The 18,930-nt window shown below is 44.4% G+C and overlaps 1 protein-coding gene across 4 annotated transcripts in view; it reads right to left on the bottom strand.

The window, feature by feature from the left end:
* Positions 1-18,930, bottom strand: part of unc5a (unc-5 netrin receptor A) — a 128,263-nt gene that overhangs the window by 22,023 nt on the left and 87,310 nt on the right. The window contains exons 4-8 of one of the 4 annotated variants that reach the window (XM_061048665.1): positions 17,676-17,779; positions 16,312-16,492; positions 13,119-13,286; positions 5,878-6,042; positions 165-395 (exon numbers count right to left, since the gene is read on the bottom strand). In XM_061048665.1, the coding sequence (XP_060904648.1) occupies positions 165-395; positions 5,878-6,042; positions 13,119-13,286; positions 16,312-16,492; positions 17,676-17,779 (849 nt within the window). The remainder of the gene's footprint in view (positions 1-164; positions 396-5,877; positions 6,043-13,118; positions 13,287-16,311; positions 16,493-17,675; positions 17,780-18,930) is intronic. The other 3 variants (XM_061048666.1, XM_061048667.1, XM_061048668.1) reach the window with 3 other exon arrangements.

Below are 18,930 nucleotides of genomic sequence, written 5' to 3'. Positions count from 1 at the left end.
ACATCTTGCTTTGACTACAAACCGCTGCACACACTCACACCACCTCCATAACCACAAACAACAAGATCAGCGGGACATGACGATGATTTCTGCATGGTCACGGTGGGCAGATGAACAGACTGACGGACGCACAGAGGAGTTTAAGACAAAGAACAGTGTCCTACTGCTGTGGGGGGGAGGCCTGCGTGGCCGCGGTGCCCACACACCTGGCTTGCTGGGCTTGATGCCCATGGGCTGGAAGCCAGTGGTGAGGATGGAGGAGTCGGCCACGTCGGCGTCCAGGCCCTCCTTCTTGCGCCGGTAGACCATGACCACCACGATGAGCAGCAGAGTCAGACACAGAGCCACTGCCACCATGCCCACGTAGAGCGCCACGTCTTCGGCTCCACTCACAGCTGCAAGGGGAGGGGGGGACAGAAGGAGAGAAAAGAAATGATTAATCACGATTGAAAGGACTCCCTCAGGTGTTGAATGTCAATACCAACATGTGCAGCTGCATCATCCATTATCTTCCCAGTGAAGGTCTCGGTTGAGCTTCTGTTTAGTGGCATGAAAACAGCTAAATCTTTCACTGCTGGGGTTTGTCACTTACTGATTGATGCAGAGTTAAGACAATAGATATTCATCAAACATCAGATTACTATTTTCATTTTAAGTGTGCTTAAAAGCACAAATACCCAAAGTCTATCCGTAGACACTCACAAAGCAGGATGAACCAGTTCTGCTGAAGGTTTCCAGCTCTACCTGACTTCATTTCTGCACAGGATAAATATATCTTATGCTAGCATGTTTTTTCTCTCCTCCGTCTTCTTCATTCTTCCCTGAGCACACAACATCCCCGAGAGAGATGGTGAAAAATGAAGGATTTGCTTATGAAATTCTAGCACCTCTTATTGAATGTCTCTCAAAAGCACAAGACCGCCTTTCTCCCAAAAGTACAGTATAAAGATGACAGCTAAGCCCAGACAAACATCAGTGTGTGCCTGCAGTGTGTGTGTATGCATTGTGTGTGTTTTGCAGGAGAATGGGATTTGCTACGGCTGTCTCCCCGGGCTGGGGGAATTTTGTGGCGGAGGTGGAGGATGCTCCTGGGGCCTTTGTGGAGGGCCATTGTCCCCGGGAGCCACGGGGGCGTAGCGCTGTCAGCTGAACACAGCCGAGGAGGGGACGCATTGAGCGGCGCCGCTTTGAGGGATGGAGAACAACGGCAAAGGTTAAAGTGCTGCAGGCCGGCGTGCATCGACTTGACAACAGAAGGAGGACAGAAGAAGGAATAGAGGGGCAAATGTGCAAGAAGAACATTTTGAATTAAAGACGGAAAAAAAAAAGAGACAGAATGTAACTGTGACTGACGGCATGTGGGATTTGCATCTCAGCAATAACACGTCCCAAATGTTTGTGTCAAAATCGCCCTGGTTAATACAGATTTGACATACTCTGATGAATATTCCCACTCTGTCACTGCGGTTTTTCCCACCACTGAGTATTCCTCCTGCATACAGGAACTGTGCTCAAATCTTTGAAGCACAGATTTGACAAGTTTTAATTGGTGTTAGTGAATCTGTGACTTCAGAAATGGAAAATTGAATTACTAGAGAGCTAACAGTCACTTTTGAAATACAGAGAAAATGGTCAAAGAAGTATTCTTTCTGTGTGTGTCTCACTCTCATCTCTATTCATCTCTCCTCATCCGTTTGTCCTTGCGGTCTCCTTTTTCCTTGAAAAATCCATTTCTGTGGACAAAGATGCCTGACATACCCAAGTCTTTAAGAGAAATGCCAGAATCTATTTCATGGCTGATTATCTCAGTACAATCTGATACCTTAAGTAGCAGGATTATGGCCAGCAAAGCTCTATGGGGGCCAGTTGTAATGCCAGAGATCTCATGACATGTAATCAATCGTGAATGACTGGCTGAAGATTAACACAAGATGCTGTATTTTGTTCCAGACATCACATCGGACATCTGCACAGAACATACTTGTGGCATGAAAAGTCTTTAAGAATTCCTACACCCATCCTCTAGCTCTCATTCCGTTTTCTCTCTGCCTGGTCTGTCTCCTCGGGGGAAGCGTAGAGGTGCTTAAGCGTAAGCAGCCCGGCTAAACCTTCCACCTTCCACAATGAGCTCCAAAAAAGGAGGAGAGCAGCGGCTGCACCTCTCATTAAAGTTCCCAAATCCAATTGTCTTACTGAGTCAAAGGCCAGACGAGGCTGTGATATTTGGCCTTCTTGTGCTGCAGTGTACAGAGAGATGTGTGCTCTGACTAAAGACAAAACAACACCCGTCAGCAAGGAGACAGGCTGACCGGCCGCTGCTGATTGGATAAACACAGACTTTGGATTGGCAAGTTGCTGTTTACTTTCTAAGGGCACACCAAAGGCACCCGGCTAACCTCGGATGCAAAGATCCAGTATCTCTACACTTCCTTTTCCCCTGCACTCACCATTCTTCCTCCCAGACAATAAAGCCAGTCGATCAGACATCTCTCTCTCTCTCTTTCTTCCTCTCTCTCTCCCTCTATTCTGTCTGTAATCTCTGGCGGCTTATCAGAGCATCTCTGAGTGAAGTTTTATCTGACCCACCAGGTGTCACAGCAAAACGATCTCGATGCTCACTACAGCCTTGACCAGCTACTGCTCTCGGCTCCTCCCGGATCCCCGCTCATTGATTTTCATGATGCCATCCAATAATTGAAAGGACATCCATCACACTTTAATTGACGTTGCTAATCAGGTTTTATAATTGGATGGGCTTTACTTTAGTCCCCCTCTAGCGTGCCCTCTCTCTCCCTCTTTTTTTAAAACACACACTCTACAGATTTAGCTCTCTTCCTATCTGTGGCCGTCACTCCATCGCTCATTTCCACTTGACATAATTGCTGGGGAGGAACTTTTGATTCTCTTTGTGTGTGACCTCTCTTGATGATTGGCAGCCGCTTGGGGATAATCTGTGGATGTGATGAGCTGGTTTCAGGGTTGACCCTGCTGTTTGTTCCTCTCTTTTGAAACTTCAGTTCAGTTCCTCAGACCGGCTCCAAGGCTGGCTGATGGTTAGGGATCCGTTTATGACTCCAGATGAGCCAGTATGGACTTATAATTCATCTCCTCTTAGGCGATATTCCTGATTCCTGTTGAAGATTGGACTCCCACTGCATTGGCAGTCGGCACATTGTCTGCACATGATAGTCCTCAACTCTTTCTACGCGCTCTTTTCTCTCTCCTGCATTGATAAATAAAATCTCTGCAGCATCCTGCGCCTCCCCTCTGGGCATTTATCAAGAGACCAGAGGAAATATTTCATCCCATGGCCAATCCTAGTCACTCGCCCGAAGATGAATAACATTGGAGTTCTTAAGGTCAGGGAAATATGGCTTCTAAAACTCTCAAAGAGAACGTGACCATTACTATCTCCACAATACAGTCATCCCATCCCTCAGCAGGTCCTTGTGAAATATGGCCCAAAATAAATGCTCAACCATTTCTCACACAGCTTGTGACCCCGCTCTGACAAACTAACCCATGAAGGGAATTTTAGCCGCCTTGCCACCACATCAGCCTCCAAATTGCAAAATGGACTAAATACCAATTAATAGTTTGATGGTCTTTGCACAATCGGTTGTAACAGCCCCAAAACGAGACGCTGATGCAAATTAGGTTCATTACCTTCATTACACACATTAAGCCAAATAATTGTTTTAATTTTGTCCTAATTTCCTCTGCTGGAGAATACGAGCAGAAGTTTTCACACTATCGTTTTTGTGCCCTCTAACACCTGTCTGCCATTCGCACTCTGGCACGCTGCCAGACTAGTTTTTAGTTGCCTGCACAGATTTTGCATAGCTTCATCTTTGGGATCCACTTGTTTTCTTTATGAAAATGATCCCGCCGAGGTCAGATGTATTTATTCTAGAGCTGTAACGCGAAGCTCGCTGACGCGCATAGATTCTCACACAGGCAATACCTAAAACAATCGCCTCCTCTAACGTCGGCTGTTTCTGGCTTAATGAGGGAGATTAGAGATGCTTGTGAGGTCCTCAGACAGAGGACGTCTTTTGTGGCAGAGTAACTACAGCTCACTCTGCAGTTGTATTGTTAGATTACACTAGAGTAGAGAAGGGTGTCTTTTGTTTCAGGGGGGAAGTTTCCCATCTCAGCTAATAGCCTGCAGACATGGTTGGAAGTAGGAGAGTTGCTGACGAGCCAAAACCATCTTCCTATTTTGCTTATTATAATACTTCACACAGCCGTTGTCTATGGAAACACATCTGCTGGGAACAGATTGGGACAGGCATTTCTTCTGAGGCCAGCGCTTCGCTCTGCACTGTCAGTGTAAATACTCTGTTTCTGTGGTGTGTAGTATGCGTGTCTGTGTCGGTGTGCGTATGTGTGTGTGTGTGAGGAACAATGACTGTCATCTTTGTGTATATATTTCTTGCCTCTCCAGGGAGGAGCTGCTGACCTTTGATGATGGGTCGACTGAACTCCCTGGTTCAATGCACCAGCCAAACTAGCTAATGCACATGCACTCACACACACATACACAGGCCCACACTTACTGCTAACACATGTACAGACTTCACCATTAACATACAGTATTTCCCTAAGCTCTGATCTCCATGCATCGGTCTTTCTGATCACGTCAATCAGTGCATGATACATAATTCAGTTTATTAATTCACTGGCCCATGTCAACTGAATCCCCACTGAAACTGAGTGTTTACCATGCAGATCAGCCGCACAGCGCACTATTTATAACAGTTTTCTTTCTGAGATGCCACCCTGAGACTCATCATTTCTGGATGAGAAGCTGCAATCTCTTTCTGCCTTTGATATCTGTGGGGAGGGACAGAGCTCTCCCATCATGTCCATCTGGTCAGCAGTGGACCCTGTGGTGCCACTTTCCACTCAGCTGCCCGTTAGCACTGCACCAGCTTTGTGGCCGCTAATCCTGACAGAACCCACAAAAACTATTAATGACACACAGCTAGTGGGGATGTGCCACAGGGTGAATTCATAAAAAAATCAAATACACACTGTGATTACTCTTTATACGTACAACGACACATGCACACCTGCAATGTGTCTTGTGATGGCCAATTTGACCCGGGGCACTTTATCGACAGGTTGAGCTTTAATCAGAAGAGAGATGATTTTATTTTCAGCTCTGTTAATAGTTCTGAGAGCATCACATCAAAGGTGCAGCAGAAGAGATTCCATGTTGTCACACCAGTGTTTATTGGAAACAATCTTTTAAAAAGGTCACGCAGGAGGTGACAAGTCACAGCAGACAATTCACCGGTCTGTGCCAGAGGATCACAAGAAAGACGGCAGCTTTTCTTTACGAACATTTTAGGAGATAAACTAACTGGAAGCGGCAGGAAGCTCAGGCCATAGGATGTTTTTTGATTGGAATAGGTGAAGGCCACTCGCTCCTCTTGTCAAAGTAGATTTCTTTTCAAGAAACAAACATTTTTTTCTCCCTCTTCTCTTCACCTGCCTTAGTTCAGGGGCTAATTGATGCTAATCTTGTACATCTGTTCTCCATGCAGTTTGTGATCTACTCATTGTATTTGATGTGTGATACAAGATTGAACCTCCTTGTTTTTATTCATGAACACATTTTCCACTTTGGCCTTGAGAGTGCCATGCTCTCTTTTTTATCATTAGATCAGTGGAAGCAGCTCTCGAATGTTGTTTATTAATTTTCAAACGTTCATTTGCCTCATCTGTTAAGTTAAGTTAATATACACGACACTGGTTCAGTTACTTCAGCAAAGTGGTTAAATGCTATAAGTTGCAGTATCTTTTTTTGTTTTACAGCTGAATTGAACAGTTGGAAGTACGTTTGCAGTGTGTGGGTGGTATTGCACTCACTCTGTGGGCACTGCTCGCTGGTACAGTTGAGACTCTGAAGGTCGAGCCCCTGGCATTCTTTGCCCCCGGTGCCAGGCGAGGGCTGGGTGCACTCCCTGCTCCTCCACATCGAGCAGTCCGCGCCACATGCTGACCACTTGCTCCACTCACTCCAGCCACCATCTACTGCAAAAACATGTGCAGAAATAGAAAACACAAGTGAGCACAAACAAACGCATAGCAGCAAAAATACACTCAAACTGATTCACTTCTTGCATTGATATCTTAGATCAGAGAGGAACATATTGATCCAGAAACATGCTGAACAGATTCAATAAAACTCCCCTTTACAAACAGGTTGAAATGTTCAAACTCTACATGGTGAAGCTCAGATGCAACAGGGGTGTAAAAGCTGTGGTGTATTTGCGTGTCAGATGAGAACTGATGGAATACTCTGTTTCCATCCTGTGCAAATCCAGTTGCTCTAAAATGGAAACCTGGTAGGGAAAGCATTATAAAGACATGCAAATCCACTTGCACACACTCAAATCCAGCAGATGTAGAGGGAAACCAAAGTCTGTAAAACTGCTGAAGAGAGCCATATTGTCTCTATTCTGCTTTCTTTGTTTATTTTCAACATGGAAATCAGATGCACCTCAGCTAAACCCCATTGGTACGAAGGTGCTGTGGCCTTGTAGTCCCAGCTGTCAACAATCCAAATCTTTGTGGGGAGAATTGACCCAATGAGAGACTGTCCATCTGATGGCTGTCAAATATACATGCAAACATAAATATCTCTATTTAAATTCTCCTAAAAATGTTTTTTTTTTAAAGAAGAGATAAATCTATCCAGTTTGATTTCTCTGTCAAACATGCTGTAACTATGGCAACAAGAGCATTAACTGCAGTGTATTTGAATGCAAGACACAGTCCAGGTAGTATTACTTTGAACAAAGCTGGGTGTATATTACACCTGCAGCTTATTTCTGTCTCCAACAACTTCAAACACACCATCGTCAGCCCAAGCAAAATGAAACCAATGGAAAATGGGCCGATTATGGTTCTGAGCCTTGCTCTAAGAAATATCAGTAGCTGTGCCACACACAGAGAGGGAGACCATTTTTGCAAAGGTGGGGTGGTTGTGGAAGGGGGAAGGAGGGGTTGGGGTTGCAGGAGTTGAGGGGCGGTGGTTGGGAGTGATATTGACAGTGACACAGCGGCAGACCTGGGGAAGGTTACCATCGGGCTAATGGGAAAAAAAGAGCTGTAATGAGCTCTCATGGGGGAAAAACGCCACTGACTCGCACTCTCTCTTTCCCAAATGTAAGGGTGAATGGGACTGGTGAGAAGCACCACACACACACACACACACAGACACAGACACACACAGACACACACACACACACACACACACACACACACACACACACACACACACACACACACACACACACACACACACACACACACACACACACACACACACACACACACACACACACACACACACACACACACACACACACACACACACACACACACACACACACACACACACACACACACACACACACACACACACACACACACACACACACACACACACACACACACACACACACACACACACACACACACACACACACACACACACACACACACACACACACACACACACACACACACACACACACACACACACACACACACACACACACACACACACACACACACACACACACACCTTTATAACAGCAGTTACCCTCCTCCTGACTGACCTGAAGGCAAGAAAACCTTAGTGCTCATTAATCCCAGCAATAAATAGAGCAAGGGGGCATGACCCAAAGAGAGCAGGTTTGACCCTCTGCAGGTCAGAGGCTTTGGTTAATAAAACATAAGTGAGATGTTATTCAGGTTGGGATAGCTATTATTGCATAACTGTACTATGTAAAGGTTCTTTTGGGGTTTTAGAGAAACAACTCATTTGAATAAAAAAAAAAAGACACTGAGAGCAAATAAGGAGATGTATGATTGTCCCTGTTTGTCCTCACATAGAGAATGTGAGGGATTTTTGCATATGTGTGTATGCGTATGAGGGTTGAGATGCTGACACAGCTCCGGCCTCTTTGCAGTCAGATCCATTTTGGCAGAGAGAGCAGAACCAATCAGATAATTGTCCTTGTTTGGCATTGAGTGGACCCATCCGTGGGCCAGTGGGCTGATTACCCAGGCTGGGAACGAGAATGATTGAATAGCAAATTACATCCTAATGAATATATTATGTCGCCCCTCAGTTTATCCACACTACTGTGAAATAAAGAGATGAGATCAACATCTGCCCTGATGAGGTGATGAAATTCTTCTTCTCTCTCCCACCACAAAGCAAGACTAATGGCCATGCAAATAACATTTACAAACGAGGAGATTGGAGGGGAAATGGGGTGCGGGCTAAGGAGAATGTGTGTGAAACACAAGCACTGTGACCTAAGGCTGAGGCAAATTTAACAAAAAAAAAAAGATAAAGATGTATAAATAGTTCTTGATGGGCTGTCTGACTCTGAACACATGTTACCAATATTTTGGAAACAGGAGAGGACTGTTACAGAGCAGACAGAAAAGAAATGTTTGGACAGCATTAGAGGAAGACAAAGAATGAAAAGTGGTTACAATAAAAGCAGGGAAGCAAGAAAATTGACACTTTTCTTGATTTTCTCTTTTAGAAATTCAAGGCTGAAATCTACATCAAACCTCATCAGTTAAAAACTTTTCAGAATCCACATAGGAAAATTGTTATCCACAGCCATTTTCCCTATCTAATCCCCAAAAAGAGATTGTTAGCACCACTGCAAAAGGCACCAAAGCTGATTTTCAATCATGCAGCACCACAGGTTTTAGGTCAGGCGGGTCTCAGTAGGAGGGGGGACAGTAATACAATAGCCCAGTGGCAGCCCCCATTTGGACATGTTGTCAAGGGGAGAAGCAAAAGGAGCCAGACCATTCTTTACAGGTCGGTAGGAGGGCCTGTTTGAGGCTTTGCTGTTGAAAATGACAACGGCTGCTGACGGACTTAGCCCCAGATCATCGGACACCCACAGCCTCTGTGTCCTTGAGGGTAACACGAGGAGGTAGACAAGTACCACTGAGACCAGCAGGCCGCCCCTCCGCTCCCACTGTCCTGTCAGCACACGTGTGCACAGTTACCAGTGTTCAAAGGAGGAGCTAAGGATAAGCTTAGAAATAGGAGATGATGCAGCAGAGATCACTAACCAAACATGTTATCTGTTTTTGTCACATTTTATAGTAATAATCAGATTTATGCTTCAAAATGTGACAAAGTATGTAAATGATCACTGAGCCTACTCCCACTAAAAACCACATGAACAATCCAGAGAGATATAGCATGACATATGAAGGAGAGGATGAGCCAACACAAATGGCAAAGAATTATTAAAAACACAACGATGCTGCAAAGCTATCACCAGATGGCCACCATCTTTTTTTCTGTGAACTAATGTGTCTTTCTGTCACATTTATTAGCCACATCCTTTTTTTCCCCCCAGAACAATCTCTGAAAATATCCAGAAACACATGAATGCTCACTTCCAAAGCAGAATTAGACATTTGCCTGCAGTGCAGACAGTAGACATATGGGTGCTGACTTGCATGTGTACAAGATGTACATGCACAAACACAGGCTCATGAGTACACATGCACAAATACACCAGCCCCGAGTCTGTGTATTTTCCATCTAGTAGAATTCTCACGACTCCTTTGGCGAGCCTGAGGGATCAGTACAATATTTAAATTATTCACACCAGTTAGAAATCTCTTCAGGATGTTTACTCTTCTCTAACAAATCAGCAACAGTGCCATTTGTTTGTGCAGGGCAGGTGTCCCTTTGTTTGCTTGGAAAACGGTGGACTAGCTATTTGCTGTTGGCTCAAGTTGTGTGTCTTTGTTGGAAATGTTTCCGTGATCTGACATTTTGCCGTGACTGTTGGCTTTGACCACAGGTCTGCGGAGAGGCAATGAGTCAATGAAAGGGGTGAGGGGTGGACTGCAGATTTATAGGGGATCCTTTAGCGGCATATGATGAGATGGAGACAAAGGGGAAGGACTGGGAAGAGAGAGGAAGGAGAAATGGAGATAAGCTCTTGCATAGTTTGGCTACAGGCTGTCTCAAGTGTTGATCTGCTGTGCTCTGAGCCTCAGGCTTTAGCCTCATCCTCCTCCTCCTCCACAGCTCCCTGTGTCTCTCGCAGCACGGAGCCCATCTGATCAGCCACACAGGCCTCCGCCAACTCTCATTAAACACTTTGGAGACTTAGACAAAAATACAGATGAGCCTCTCACACTTCACACTTTCCAGGAGAGAGGTGGGAGCTCAGATTTAGATACAATTGTGAGTAGACGTGTGGAGAGTTTGGTTAGTGAACAGGCTGTTGTTGATGGCGTCAGTCTGTGGAAGTCCATATGAAGTCAGTGTGTGAAAATATGCCTCTGTGGCTGCAGCTCAGCACTGCTCTGAAGGAATCACGCTACTTTTAAAATGTGGAACACCACATGGCCGACGGCGTTTTAACAAGAAATATAAAAAGAAAGGAGGGAAGAAATTATAGTCTTTGCATGCATGTTGTTGGTTACAAATTTACATTGATTTGTTTCCAGCAAATATCCATTCAGTTGACAGGGTCTCTTTCTCTCTAAAAGGAGTTCAGCAAATATCTGAGTCCATCGATGTCGTTTAGAGAAACAGAGACTGATTGCAACGGAAAATTAAAAAGAATAACCAGCTAAAAAACAAAATGTATTTTTACCCATTTCAAAGATCTAATGCTGGAAGTTAAACGCACAAGAGAGCCAATAATCAACATGATTCTCAGCCTGGATAATTAATGAACTCTTGAAACAAGACCAGCATTAAATCATAAAATGCAGCTCAAAAAAACAAAAGGCACTGTGGGGGGAAATTTGCCTCTCAAGGCTGACTTAAAAAAAATAAAAGACACTACTTCTGAATCCAAATGTCAGATGCGTCTGAAAAAATAACAGGATTTCTCTCTGCAGCATTACAGCTACCCTTGTAATCCATTCTTCTTAAGTCTCTTTGTTCTGTATTGGGCTGAAATCACCATTTTTTGATTTTATAGTGGATTAGACATGTGAAGGCCATATCACAGTAAGCACAGTGATAATTAAAGTTTATCAGGTATGTGAGGATGCTCTCATAGGCTGGACTCATCTGACCCTCATGCTGAACATGACTGAGTTTAGAGCATCTTTTCTTTTATTCAGGCTTATGATTAATACATGTGTTAATCATGCATTCGATGAACCAGAGTGAGGATTCAGATGTGTTTGGGCTTTGTCTTTGCCAGGCTGTGTGTGTGTGTGTGTGTGTGTGTGTGTGTGTGTGTGTGCGCTGGGTGACAAATGATGGAAGCAGTCAGTTCATCTTTGGGGATTTCAGAGGCACGTCTGTGAGTACACAACAGAGCCACGGTGCCACTTGTGATTGGAAACAACACCCCATCATCCCCCTGGCTCTGGCGTGGTGAACTTCGGCCTTGAGGGGAGCCCTCTCCAGGGTCCGATAGCTGGGCCTGTCTGTGCAACTGATGCTCTGTCTGACACAGGTAACGAGTGAGAGGAGGAGGCAGATACTCCTCTGTGTCGCCAAACAACCGGACTGATGGAGGTGAGAGAGAGGTCACGTCGCTGTAGCTTCTTTTATCAAGAGATAAAAAATAAAGACTCCTTTTTTTCCCGCAAAGTCTCTGCAAACTGCGTTCACAGGGCACAATGCCTTTTCTGTCACAGCACCCCAAGAGTGAAAATTACACTTTTTCTCCAAGTTGACTGGTCTAACAATAGCATCTTGGCTCGACATTAATCTTTTTAAGCTCACGGAGGTCAGTATCCTGCTCTGCTATGGGGAATGTCAAGAATCCCTGGACACCCCTCTAATTCCATTACTCGTTGCACCAGCTCTACTAATTCAAAATCCGTCCAGATAGCATCCTGATGGGGCTTCATGTATATCTGTGTTTCCTTTGTCTTCCTCCTCCTCCTGCTGTATTCCAGCGGGCCATGTTACTTACACTCAAGCTTGACATCTAGTGATGTCTTTACATGGGGAATGTGTAACGCTACACCCTGATTCACTGAGGAAGATAACCTCTGTTTTAGGCTCGGAGAAGCTACCTCTGGCAGAGGTGTTGGATTTCCCTTTCTGCTATTTACCGAGCGTGGGAGATTTCTCCTGCGGTCAGCAAAGCAGTAGAAACCTGGCTATACGTCCACATGGCTGATCTGCTGGCAGCCAACCAGGCAGCTCTCATACACACTCAGGCTTTCTCTATTTGTTTCTCAGTTTCCCTCCTCTGACTCTTGCTTTGTTCCTGCCTTCCTTACACTGTATCTGATTCCTGCTCTCTCGTTCTCTTCCTTGCTATCTCTCCTTTGTCAGGGGGCTAAAGTGGGACTGCAAATGAAGCAGTTTGACTTCCATCTCGGCCTACCAGAAATCAATATGTGTTGCTCAGTATCAGGCAGGACCCCGTCTGCCTCTGTGACGCTTTCACAAGAGAGAACATGCAGGGAAATGAAACATCCTCAAATCCTCTCAGGTAAAAAATGGCACACAGGCTGCCATCATTCAATTTTTTTTAAAGATTTATTTTTGGGCTTCTTGTGCCTTTGTTGGACAGATAGGAAAGTGGACAGAGTCAGAAATCAGGGAGCAATAGACATGCGGGAAAAGAGCCACAGGTTGGATTTGAAACCCGGCCTGTCCGCTTAGAGGACTAATAGCCCCAGTATATGGGGCGCGTGCACTAACCATTACACAACCCATCATTCAACGTTTTACCTCACATATTTACTACAAAGCTTTAGCAGCACACAATAACGAATGTACAAGCTGACACAGTAGCATGGCTGGAAACATGTCTTTTAATACAGACAGGTCTCTGAAACAAAAGCTGGATAAGATAAGGAGATGGGTGAACAAAAAGGGATAATAATAAATCACTCTCAGGACAAGGCCTCCCTGTGAAGACTAATAGGCTCTGACATCGCCGTTTAAGCGCTCTAATTGCAGGAAACAACAGAAGCACTGACATCTAAGAAAAGACCTGGGTGCTGGTACAAAAGGCAGCCAAAATAAAGATGAATTGATGACTTCTAGATGCAAAAAAATGCAAAAAGGAAGCCACAGGAAGCCAAGCGCCACAGGACAAACAGGGTTGCCTGGGAGTTACCTGGACAGGTGGCCACACAGGCACTTTTCTGGACGTTCTGCCCCTCACACGATGTGCCTCCATTCAGTGGCGTGGGGTTGGTGCAGCTCCGACTCCTCTTCTGCCAGCCACGCCCACACACAGCGCTGCAGGACGACCAGGTGGTCCATGTGGACCAGCCGCCGTTGACTATCAGACCAGCGCCGGGAAGCAGGAGGGGGGGGGGATGAAGGGGTGAGGGAGTGAGGAAGGTTGAAGTACGGGAGGGAAGGATGAAAGGATGAAGGGACAGAGCAGCCAGGATTACCCGACATGCACTACAGACAAGAGGCGTGTTGCGCTACAATAAACGTGACTGCTGTTTCACTCTGTAGTTCAGCACTGAAAGGTGAACTTATGGAGGAGCAGCAGAGGAGGGCTGCTTCCTGTGTCCAAGTTAGGATTACAGCCAACTGCAGTGAAAACAAAATGGCTTCAACAGGGGGAAGAAAAAACATGACAGCTTGTCATCTTTGACCTTACCACTGAGGGAGATACAGCTGCTGCAAAATATCTAGTGGACATTTAAAAACATCCCTTCATATTTTATCATCATATTACAGGAACATATGCAAACTCTTATTTATAAAGTCAAAATATGATGACTATAGAGACATTTCTTAAATGTCTTATACTGTAAATGCTTAAAAAACACCTACCACTACTTGGAAATACATGGAAAAATGATATAAGTTATGGCTGTTCCAGTCATGCAGATGATGTCCTTCATACATCCACCACTGATTTCATTACTCATTATGTCATTATTGAAGTGTTCCTTGACTTGTAGAGAACATTTCAGTATAATTATTTCCTTTCTTATATGCGAGTTGAACGTTCAGGCTGTTCTCAAACCCTGCGTTATTGTAGCCACTTACTGATGCAGAGGAAACGTTCTGATCTGAGCCTTTACCGGCACATTGTTGTATTGTTATGTGCCAATCTCACAGGCGATAACGTCAAATACTGCAGCTTTAGTTCTAATCGGCTCCTTCCTGTATCTGCTGTGTTTGTGTCAGCCTACAAGATATCGAGATTCCTGATTTATTGACTTGAAGAGCGCTGTCGTTCCTTCTCTGTACATACTCCCTCCCTAATTTTCTCCCTTACTCTCTCCTGTGCATGTCGTGGCTGAATCATTTCCTTGCCCTCTCCATGCGATTGATTGCCCGCCACTGCGAGGTAAATTGCTAGGCAACTCGGCCCCTGATTACCTCTTAGCACAGAGTGCAGCCACACCAGCCAGGCCTTGTTAAAATGCATCTCTGGCCCCCTGTTGAACCCTTTTTGAAAAGTAGTGATTATTATGACTTGCTACAACTAGCTAGATCAGCTAGCGGGGTGCACGGTGATGCACTTTGGAAATTGCCTTTTCCTTTCCATGCATTTAACATAAAGGAAAAAGGGTAAAGGCTCTTCTTGAAAGATTGTTTGTACTGTGATTAAATCCCAATTATTACAGCAATGGTAATACATTTGTCATCTTGTCAAGAACTTTGAGTGATGAGAAGAAAATAAAATTGCACATGCAAGCTCCCCCTTTTTCCATAATTTGTCAGGTCTAAGAGTGAAAACTATTGTTTGACAATACAAGAAAGGCAAACAATAAGAGAGGGGATGTTCTTATCTCCACAGTCATTTCATGTCTGGATTTCTTCAACAGAGCAAAATTTCAACAACAAGCTAATCAATTTTCATCAACAGTGGGAATAATTGCTTTTAGGCCAAAGGCTTGCAGGAGTGTATGCTAATGTGGTCCTTGACTGCATGCACTAAATGAACACATTTCAGTGCAAACCGTACACTGTGAAAGTGCACAAGCTTACATTTACAAATACATGTAGCAGTCAGAGTGCCGTTAACAAGTTAACATCTCCTTCAGGTTACAAAATTATCCAAAGAGGAAGTAGTTTAATGTGGCATCTCTTTTCCACTTTTGGTAATTGGATATTAATTATATTTCACATTAATTTATTTACCAAAATACGTAAAAACAAGTTTAAGTTTAATCAAAAGTTGCACAGTGACCTCACTATGTTCTTGTTTGTCTAAATTTTAATTCATAGTTCACCTCAAATCCATGGAGATTCCAATGAGTGTGTATGCAAGCTATAAAGACAGTACAACTCTAAGTGGAAATGAATTCAAGGAGCTACAACATGACTGCGAGGCCGGCATGAGTTATTAATTTATGACACGAGGGTTCTGCATACTGTACTTACAGTGTATTTGTTTCCCATCTATTTAGAATGGATTACCTCCATAATAACAACAACCATTATGTACTTTTTAATGTCGCATTATAAAGACATTGTATAGATCCCTAACATAAGACTCATTTTATTGGTATATATTAAGTTCTCTACTTTCATGGTTCACAATAAACAATCGTATTCTTAATATACAGCACTGCAAAGTATCCTCTTTTTCTGGCAGCCTTAAAAATTCTGTGTCAGGCATTTTTTTCATGATTCCTGTGTGACACTATCTATGGAGGCTTGTTCATGAGCCATGTAGCTGAAAATGAAGTCAGCCTGTAACATGGGCATAACTTTAATAGAACCGGTACTCAGGGAATCCTCTGTGATAGAAAATATGCTGTCTCTCTGCATTTTAATAACGATCAGTCTGCTTATCAAGCCAAGTCATTATTTACAGTTTCCTGTTAATTCAATTTCTGCTCTCAGATTGGATCTACTACAGAGGAGGAGGAAGATGGCAGCCCCTGGAACGGAGACTGCCAGCTTTGGCAGAGTGCTGCCAGTAACATTCTAAGTTGTGCTAATTAATGTGTGAATGCACTACTATCACTTTATGCAGTTATGACAGCGTAATTCACTGCTTGGAGAAAAATACAGTTGGCTTTTGGAAGTTTTGACTACGTAATGTACTTGTTACTGCAAATTTTGCTATTCAAACCATTCTCTTTAATCTGAATGCAAGAATACAACTGCCGGATAAAAAAAGTGCACCCAGGTTTCTTTCATGCAAGAGAACATGCAGAGATTAATGTGGAAATATGGAATAAAATAAACAGCATGCCGGCAAAACATGATTCATCTGAGCTGTTTTTATGTTGGTGTATTTCAAAGCTGTGGATGATCTGAGCCCAGACCTCTCATTAGCCTGCATGTACACAGCTTTGACCCCCCCGTTTCAAGCAGTTATCACTTACCGTAGACTAGGACCGTGGCAGAGTTGCTTTTTCGGCGAGCAACGATATTTTTGGCCACACATGTGTAGTTGCCCGTGTCCGCCAGCCGGGCTTTTTTGATGACAAGATTATGGTCAGCCGTGATGAAAAAATTGGGGTCACTGGCTGGGTTGAGAACATCCTCGTTTCTCTGCCACTCCACCTGAAAATATGTTTCAGTGGTCAAATATCAGTGCTACAGAACAGAAACCATCTCCCTCTCCCATGCGGCTCTGCAGAAGACAGACATGCTGTGGACTAGACATTAAACATGGAAAAAGCAGTGAGGTACTTTTAATTTTGATGCAATCAACCGTTAATGGGGTGAAATGAATCTAAACACCCTACTGATTTTAATGTTGATTGTTTTTTTGACGGGAAATGCAGCTTTTATTTGGTAGCTGCTGGATACCTCTGTAACTGTTGGGGGTTTGCGAGCTTAACTGATAAAGCTTTGTGTATTTTTTGTGCCCTCCCCTAGAAGCCAAAACTGATGTTATTCTTTTCTGGTGTACTCTTAGATTGGCTTGCTTGTTTTCTTGCTCTCACTTGACCTCGCACCGTCTGGAGAGCGGCTCCGATACGGCAGCATTGTTGTTGGTATTACTGCCAGTTCCGGTGCTGCATATAATTGGGCTTTCTTCCTCTTGTACACTTTCCCTGTTTTCTCCCATTGTGACTTCTGCTCTGATGTTCTTTTTCTGTTGAACCGCAGTTGGCACCTGCTTTCCCGGTTCTCTGCAAACTGTCCCTACAGTGCCGAGCTGTGATTGGCTACTCTGCTGCTCCTGGTGTCTGGGCTGTCTGAGTGGCTGGCCTTAGCTTCTCTTGTGCCGTTATTAGAGCAGTTAGTGCCTATCTGGGACCGCAAGGAAGCAGACGAGGTGAAACAGCTGGCCCCAGACTGGTCCTCCGCACATCGACGCTCACAATCAAGACACAACGAGAGAGAGAGAGAGAGACAGATGAGAGGACCAAAAGTGTATGAGACATGCAGTACATGGAGATATAGCAGAGAGATAGAGATTGAGATAGGGGAAGAGCGAGGCAAATAGTCCCATTAATTATGGATAGGCCTTTAGAGATGCCAAACGGGGAGTTAAGCCTCCAAGCCTATCCTGAGTGATGTGACGAGACAATGTGATATACGGCTTCCCAGAGATGTAAGAGAGATAATAAATCAATAACGGCGAATAATTAGGAGGTGTAATTCATCCGTCTGTTCTCTGGTGGAGCAGGGAGAGACGATCCTGAGCTACTTTTTGCTCTTTTGTCCTCTTGGAGAGGAAAGGGTAGATGGATGCTAGATGAAGTGCCTATAAATATCTCCTGTATCCGTGTATCACCTCAGCTTCTGGCACTCCCTCGGGGGGATGGCAGCGCAGTAACACCTCCTGGTCCAACGCCACCTCTTTACCCTGCGGCTCCTCCTCAAAGTTCTTCCTCAGGTCTGAGGGAAAAAAAAAAGGTGCAGAGAAAAACAACCAATTAGGATACTTTTAGGGGCTGATGTGGTTAAATTTAGAACATATATCCACAAAACTTAGCCTGGTGTTGATTTATAAATGTTCCACTTATGAAATGTCCACCCATGTCACACTCCAGTTGGCCCCTAAGCCAAACACGGATCAGTGGCACCAAGCATGTTGCTTATTACAGGCTGCCTGGATGGTTCAGGGATGCTTGTCTGCTGCCAGAGGGGCCCGGCATCAAGCAAAAGCAATTGCATTACCCCTCCCACCTCCCCAGCCACCGACCCACTCTCCCCTCTCCAGCCTCCATCCTCCATCTGTATGAGGGCTTGGAGCAGCCACATGAAAAACAAGGCCTTGAGGCGTCTGGACAAGAGCTCCAGCAAGCCTGGCTGACTGCATGAGGCTTCAGATTACGTTTCACTGAATACGCTTACTGTTGCAACAAGTCTTGCCATACATCTGTCCGTAAACCCAGGCTGTAAGTTGCACAGGTAAAGGGCAATTTATATCTGGTGAGCTAGACAGGCCACTGATAGCTGAAGGGTTGGTGCAAATTTGATGTGTTCACCCAGGGTTTGACTCAGAGCAAAGTAATGTGTTATTGTGCTGCGAGCCACCGGTGAATTCCTTTAAACAGATGTTGAGCCTGTCTTGACCAATCATACGAGAGAAATGTTAAGACAAGCAGAGAGGTTTATGACGTTTAATTTAATTAAAGCTGAAACAATTGGACTAGAGGAGACTTAAGATGAAACAGTCCTGGAAGCATTAGTGTGTGTGTGTGTGTACGAATACCATGAATGTGAACTGGTGTGTTTAAACCCATTAGAACCAAAGTGTGTGTGTGTGTGTGTGTGTGTGTGTGTGTGTCCTTATCTTACATCTAACTGACTTTGTGGAGCTCTCAAACAAGGTTGGATAATGAATGTGTGTTTTCAAAATGTCTGGTGGTTTGGAAACAGCGCTGCGTTCGGCTCTTTTCTGGAATAATGCATATTTATGTTTGAATTAATGGGCAGAATGCTTTAAAATACTCAAACGTAAAATGGCTTCTTCTAATAAAGCTTTTGAGGCTGCGGCGGGGGATATGTCTGTGTTCCCCAGACAGATTTATGATTGCAGCACA

The sequence above is a fragment of the Labrus mixtus genome, chromosome 10 (assembly GCF_963584025.1).
Source record: "Labrus mixtus chromosome 10, fLabMix1.1, whole genome shotgun sequence".
Taxonomy (NCBI): domain Eukaryota; kingdom Metazoa; phylum Chordata; class Actinopteri; order Labriformes; family Labridae; genus Labrus; species Labrus mixtus.
The sequence above is the reverse complement of the archived record's forward strand: the minus strand, read 5'-3'. Positions and strand labels throughout refer to the sequence as shown.